This window comes from Arachis ipaensis, chromosome B02 (genome assembly GCF_000816755.2).
Source record: "Arachis ipaensis cultivar K30076 chromosome B02, Araip1.1, whole genome shotgun sequence".
Classification (NCBI taxonomy): Eukaryota; Viridiplantae; Streptophyta; class Magnoliopsida; order Fabales; family Fabaceae; genus Arachis; species Arachis ipaensis.
Genome location: NC_029786.2, coordinates 106,218,827 through 106,225,981, shown reverse-complemented (window position 1 = coordinate 106,225,981; position 7,155 = coordinate 106,218,827). Strand labels below are relative to the sequence as shown.

General features: G+C 35.6%; 2 protein-coding genes across 3 annotated transcripts; one reads left to right on the top strand and one right to left on the bottom strand.

The window, feature by feature from the left end:
* On the top strand, nucleotides 211–3,137 carry LOC107626308 (iron-sulfur cluster co-chaperone protein HscB, mitochondrial). The gene is made up of 8 exons (XM_016329159.2): nucleotides 211–692; nucleotides 1,368–1,464; nucleotides 1,626–1,715; nucleotides 1,965–2,030; nucleotides 2,136–2,204; nucleotides 2,342–2,484; nucleotides 2,667–2,727; nucleotides 2,852–3,137. Exons 1-6 carry the CDS (start codon nucleotides 316–318, stop codon nucleotides 2,477–2,479), a joined length of 837 nt encoding a protein of 278 aa, XP_016184645.1. The 5' UTR covers nucleotides 211–315; the 3' UTR covers nucleotides 2,480–2,484; nucleotides 2,667–2,727; nucleotides 2,852–3,137.
* On the bottom strand, nucleotides 3,162–6,524 carry LOC107626307 (putative pentatricopeptide repeat-containing protein At5g06400, mitochondrial). 2 transcript variants are annotated; one of them, XM_021116627.1, is made up of 2 exons: nucleotides 4,020–6,524; nucleotides 3,658–3,922 (listed from the first exon to the last, which is right to left on the bottom strand). In XM_021116627.1, exons 1-2 carry the CDS (start codon nucleotides 6,490–6,492, stop codon nucleotides 3,858–3,860), a joined length of 2,538 nt encoding a protein of 845 aa, XP_020972286.1. In that variant the 5' UTR covers nucleotides 6,493–6,524; the 3' UTR covers nucleotides 3,658–3,857. The 2 variants fall into 2 exon arrangements, with proteins under 2 accessions (XP_016184644.1, XP_020972286.1); XM_016329158.2 differs by having other exon boundaries at nucleotides 3,162–6,524.

Here is a 7,155-nt window from a genome sequence, read left to right as displayed (position 1 = left end):
TGTTAAAATTTTTAATTAAATTTTTATAATTTAAAAATTTATAATTATTTTTTATTAATAACAATTAATAAAAATTTAATATAAAAATTATAAATTTTTTATTTAACAATTAGTAACTATAAATTTTTATTTAATACAAAAATCCAATTTTTTATTTCTGCTTAAAATTACCAATTAGTCCCTACAACACTGTAGCTTATTATAGCTGGTGCAGCATCTTCTTCCCCAAAAGAACAGGAATTGGCACCTTCCCCTTTTTCTCTGCCGCTTCTTATTCTTCTTCTAATTTCTAGAACCTCACCTTCTTCAATAACAATGTTGAAGAAGAACAGCACCAGATGCACCCTCTTCACCATTTTAAGACACACTACACCTTCTGTTCCTAAACACCACTCACCTTTAACCTTTTCTTCTCATTCTAATAACCATTTTCTTCATACATCATCGCCACCTCCACCTTTTTCACCAAAAGGCCGTTCTTTTCACAACCCAACTTGGTTCTATTCTTTTGGGTATCTCACTTTTGATGGGAAAAGGTTGTGCTCAAAATCTGCGGAGAGTGTGAAAGCAAGAAGTAGTAGGTGCTGGAACTGCCATGAATCAACAGCAGCAGCACCGTTCTTGGTTTGTGATTCCTGCAGGTGCATTCAACCCGTGGATGATTCTATTGACTATTTCGAGATTTTTGGATTGTAAGTTTCGATATGATTTTGGTTTTTTAATTGTTTGGGTGATTGAGCTTATTGCAAAGTTTTGCTCTTTGTGATAATTCATGTGATTTCAACTTGATTGGTTTCTGAGATAGCTGTGGAACTTTGTTGTTTTGGGGGGATGAATTTTATTGCAAAGTTTTGATCTTTATACGGTTCATGCGTTTTTCACCTTGATTGGATTCTTAAGTATTGCTGAGAAATGGAAAAGGAGTGTAAGTTATGCTTGCTGTTGATTCACTATGTTTTCAGGCATATGAAAATTTTACTGAGATGGTGAACTTATAGTTCTTAGGAAATTGCTGCTATTTATGTATTTATTTTTGTTTTCCTGTTCCGGATTATGACACGAATTATACTTAATATTTTGCCTATAGACATGGTTTATGATAGAACAAAATGATATCGTTTCAATTGTAGTTATACTGTTATTCAATCTGGTGGTTTGCTTCATGTTGAAGGTTTTGATGTGTGCTAGTGTATCATCTCTCATCAAGCAAAGAGAAAAGTTTCTCTGCTGGCATGTTAAATTAGTGCTTTTCGGTCTCTTTAGTGAAGAAAAAGAGGGATGTATTGATCTATAGTCTGAGAAATTTGATAGATTGGTTTAGAAATTAAGAAGTGTTTTGTTTTTCCCCCTCAAAAATTCTAAAACAGGGAGAAGAAGTATGATATAGAGGGTGTGAATTTGGAGGGCAAATATAAAGACTGGCAAAAGAAATTGCATCCTGATTTAGTACATTCAAAATCTCAGGTCGGTCTGTTGGGATAACCTTTCTTCTTTGATTTTTTTTTTCCCTGTACTTTTTTGCTTTGCCTCTTTACTCTTTGGTGAATCCGTCAGAGGTTAGTGAATTTGAATGACTTCTAGGAGAACCTAACATTTTTGTTTAATCCTGTCGTTTGTTTGTCTAGAAAGAACGAGATTTTTCTGCTGAGCAATCTGCAAGGGTGATTGATGCATACCGTACGCTTAGCAAGCCTTTATCTAGAGCGATTTACATGGTAAGCATACTCAGCTGTGAAGATTCCAAAATTCTTGATGCTTTATCACATCTGTAGAAGTCTCTGCATAATCTGAAGCTATCGAAGGTTCAATGATGATAATATATTTGTGATGAGGAAATCTGTTGTTTTACATCAGGACAATTAAATCAAACTTGTCCTCGTTAGACTTTTCTTCAATCATTTATTGTCAAATGTTTTTTCTTCCGCCTTGTTGCTAAGAAATGTCATGTCATTTTTTTCCTCCAGATGAAGCTTGACGGATTAGAAGTTGATGAGGAACAAACAATTTCCGATCCAGAATTACTAGCTGAGGTGAATGAATATTTGCCTAATTTGTTTTTAATTAATGTGCAAAGAGACCTGGATTCATGAATTTAGCCTCTATAACCCCCTTTGTGTTGTTAACTTATACTGCAGATTATGGAAATCAGAGAAGCGGTTGAAGAAGCAACTGAGTCAGAGTCTTTGAAGAAAATTCTCTCTCGGGTATGTCTGGAAACTCAAATTTTCAAGGCTTGCTCCAAAGATATTGCATAATCAATTATTGATTTTGAATTATGACTACCTTGATGATTACCTTGATGTTCTTTTTCATATCGTCGTGTCGTGTCATTTTCATTCAGATGGAGGAGAACCTGAAAAGTTGGTCGAACACCTTTGCTACCGCATTTCAAAGTCGGAACTTCGAGGAAGCAAAAGATTCTATTCGTAGAATGACTTATTATAGTCGTGTAATTGATGAAGTTGTAAAGAAACTTTAGGGAAGGTAACATGGTCATTGCTTTTGCTTGATTCCTTAGGCTATACTTAGTAAGGATGAAAGTAAGAAATTTGAAAACAAGAATTGAAGCTTAGGATGAACAGCGAGATTAATGCTTACTGAAATTATTAGAAGAAAAAAAAAATAGTGATACTTGGTTTACTATTTTTTATCAATTATTTTTACAGGATATTGTTGCCGTGGTAGCCACCTTCTGCTGTTTGTTCTTCCATCCTTTCACAATAAAATGTATATTTCTTTCTACAACTTGTGGTTCCATCATATATCTATATTCTACAAATGTGATATATTGATTAAGCTGTGTAACTGTGGGTTTTGCCTCTGATTTTATTTTGTTTATTTTCTTTTTCAGGGGTAGCCATATCTATGAAGTGTAGGCTTCAAACATGATGCTATTCTTTTTTGGGGAGCAGAATCATAATCATTTGTGTGTGAAGAATTTTAATAAGTCATACTCTCTTCCCAATGTGGTCTATTAGTAAATGACCAATTGAGTTAATCAAATGTCCCAAAGGATGTCATGCCCTTATGAAAATGATAGAAGATTACATTTTTGTTACAAGATCATGAGACACATACTATGCAGAAGCACCCTTTTCACAGATCAATGCTAATCAGGAACCAACACTTTGTATTTCTTATTAATAATATAGCTGAATTCTCTCTTTACATTAGATATTTAAAGAGCTTTTCTTGATTCATGCATAAAACTTCATAACTATGGAAAGTCCTGTGTATGTGAAATAAAAGAGCACTTAAAAAAGGATTTGCGCAAGTTCATTCATACCATTCAATAATGTTTTTCTTTGAAAGAAAAATTCAAGTTATGAGCTTGCGCTTTCTTATTAATTCTGATTTTCGTTGCAATACAAGCTGAGCTAAATCATGTTTACCTTCTCTGTTTAGCCCAAAAAACACTGTTCTAAAATTAATAGTACTAGGAACAATACCACTATCTAACATTTCAGAAATAAGCTTCATGGCTTCTTCTGATCTACCAGACTTGCAAAGACAACTAAGGAACATGGAATAAGTCTTGAAATCAGGAGAGGGTCCTTTCAATTTCATGCGGTAGAAGATGTTCCATGCATCAGTTGGTCTCTCCATGTTCATGTATCCACTTATAAGGGCAGAATATGTGACAATGTTTGGTTCATAACCTGATTCTTGCATTTCCTTGAATACTTCAATGGCTTTTCCTATCTGTTTCTCCTTAAAGTAATGAACAATCAAAGATGTATAAACATGAATGGTAGGTTTAATACCCTTTTGTTTCATAGATTCCACTTTGGCTAAGGCGTCTTCAAATTGACCCTTTCGGAGTAGGCCATGGACAATGCTTCCACATGTAAACTGATCTAAAGTTGGTTTCTCTGCCCCACTTTCTCCAACCAATGCCAATGCTTCTTCCATTTTTCCAACCCTGCAAAGAGACCTGATAAGCAAGGAATAGCTAAGAGGAACTGAATATCCGAATATTTTGAGAGAATCTATGCATCTCCTAGCTTCTGAAAGCCTACCAACTTCACATAAACAACCAAGGAAAGTTTCAACCAATTCTTTGTCGGGGATGTGTCTGGCACGAATCATCTCACCATATATTTTGATAGCTTCATCAACCTTCCTTCCTTTCCTTCCACAAAGAGCAATGATCAAGTACTTGTATGTGCTTCTACTTGGTTTGTAACCCTCAGCTTTCATATCTCTAAAACAATTCATGGCCAGATCTGTTAGACCGATTCGACCGTAAAGCATTATCATGATTGTCCATGTCTCTGGCATTATTGGATAATTGTTTCTTCTCATCTCAAAGAACAGGCTGCGCATGTGCTTAAAATCTTTCCCGCGACCTGCAATCTTAATTGCCATGTTGTATGTCTCTACAGTGTGCCTATATCCAGGCTGCTTTCCAACCCATGAAAAGAACTTTAGCATAGTGTTGCCATGCATACTGCAATGTTGCAATATCTCCAAAACAAATTCCGGGGTAAACCATATCGTGCTTCTCTCCAAATTTTCTTGAATTAAGGACCAATCCATGGAAGATGAAAGAATCCTACAAATTTCATGAACATCCTGCTCGTTGTAAGTCTTATCATGTGGGTGAACTGAGGAGTAATTTACTTTTTGTGATTCTGATTGATCAATTACCACATCCTTCTCCACCTTAATTCTCAAAGATACTTGTTCTTCGGAATTACTGCATTTTTGTAGATCAAGTTTAAATGCTGTATAAATCTTCTCAACTTTCGCTTTCATGTCTAGTTCCCCTTTGTTCTTCAAGTATGTTACAACACAGTGGAATACTTCATCTAAAATTACAATCTCCGAAGCCTGCATGTCATACAATACTTTGATAATATCATCTGTCCTTGAAGCTTTGCAAAGCTCCTTAATAAACAGTGCATATGGTTTCCAATTGAGCTTGATGCCTTGGCACTCCATACTCTTGAATAACTTCCATGCTTCGAATATACGGTTTTGAGAAACATGACCTGCAACCATGGTCGTTATTACCACTCCATCAGGCTTGATACCTTTTCCTAGCATCTCTTCGTACAACAAGCAAGCATCTTCATACCTATTCAACTTAAACAAATGCTGTATCAGTTCTGTATATGTGGAAATTGTGGGCACACAACCAGATTCTTTCATGCTTTGGAACATATCAAGTGCCTTGTGAACTTCATTTCTTACCAAATATCCATTTATTATAATTCCATGAATCCTTCCATCAACAATATCCCTTCTCTTCATAATTTCAACAATCTCTAAAGCGTCTGTAATCATGCCAGCCTTACACAGCCCTCTCACCAAGGTCTCGAAAAACTCAGGTTCAATAGCTAAGTCTTTACTTTTGTGGTCACGGATCAGTTCCAAAGCTTCTTTAATCCTTCCAGAAATACAGAAACTCTTCAGCATACAACTCTGAACACTGTTTTCCGGCATCAGAGACAACCGTGTCATGTCATTTCCAAGGAAATGAACAGCCGCAACATCACCTACCCTTGCCATGGAGTTCATGAGCAACTTATATAATCTTAGATCAAGCACCATATCTTTCTGTACCATATCCTTGTAGAACTCCATAGCAATATCACCTTTCCCACAACTGCAAAGCGAACGTATCATTGCCCTATATGCAACCTCATCAGGTTCACAACCAAATTTCTTCATGTTTTCAAAGGCCAACAACAATTTGCTGATTTGCTTCACTTTCCCATAATGGGATATGAGAATAGTCCACGTCCTAACATCCTTTTCAATTCCACAGTCATCCATTTCTTCCACCAACTTATTCACCATCCCAAACTCCTTAGCTTCCCCTGCAATCCACAACATAGTATTATAAGTCTTCATTGTGTGACTAAAACCTTCCTTGTTCTTCACCCAATCAAAAGCTGTTAAAGCCAAGTGTGGCACTTTGAAGCACCTTTTCAATACCATATCAAAAACCTCAGCTCTCAACTCAAAATTCAAATTCTCCAACTTCTCCTCCACAGGACTCCAATCCTTTTCACCTCTAAAAATCCTAGTAATCTCACCAACAACTCGGCTCACATCGTCTTCACTCATGTTCCCCAACTTGGAATCTCCAAAAACACCAAAGCTCTTGCCTTTATCAAGCAATACACTCGCTGTGGCATTTCCACAAACATCTTTGGTGCAATCATGTTCCACTTCAGAACCCGACTTCCCCTTATCAGCTTCCTCCAAAAACAAAAACCCAGATGAGGAATTGTCCTGGACCACAGGGCCAGCCCCTAAAATGTCAGTAATTTCATCAAAAAGTGCACGGTAGATGCCGGGATCAGATTGTTGGGTTGCTGCGCGAGACAATAAAGGTGAGTGCTTTGACGAATTGGAAGAGCTGGAAGAAAAATGAAGAACTTGAGGCAGTGAGAGGAGATAGCTCAAAGGTTGATTCAGAGTTCGGAGCTTGCTTATTGATCTCATGGCTCCGAGCAAATCGCACACAGCAGACATCACCATGAAAGGGAGAAGTCCTTAGCGAGAAATAAAAACAGGAGTAATAATTTTTTAGTAATTATTTTATTAATATAAATATTAAATTATTTTTATTTTAATAAATAAATTTTATTAATTTATGTATGCAAATTCTAAAAAATATAGGTGCAAACTGTATTGATTTATGTATGTAAAATTCTAGTAAATATAAATACAAATTATATGCTTTTATGTGTTTGATTTAACAGATTAATAGAAAAAATAGTTAAGTAAATATGTAAATAATTGAAAACATAATGCCAATTTTTAAATATACTTCATAATTGACTAAATAAAATATTATTATTATTAGGTTAAATTATACAGTTGGTCCCTATACTTTTGGTGAAATTGTAAATTGGTCATTACACTTTAAAAGTTTGTAATCGGGTCCCTAAAGATAATTAAAATTTGTAATTTAGTCCTCGCCGTTCAAAAAGTGTTTGATTTAACAGAATATTCTCAAAATATTTTCTATTTTGAACATGTGACCTGCACATATTTGCAATAGGGACCAGTTTGCAACTTTAGTGAAAATATGAGGACCAACCGTGTAATTTAATCATTTGAAAATGACCAAAAACTCCCTAGACTATCTGAATCCACCCTACCCCTCCCCAGCTCTCTCACTCTCACTTTCTCACTTTC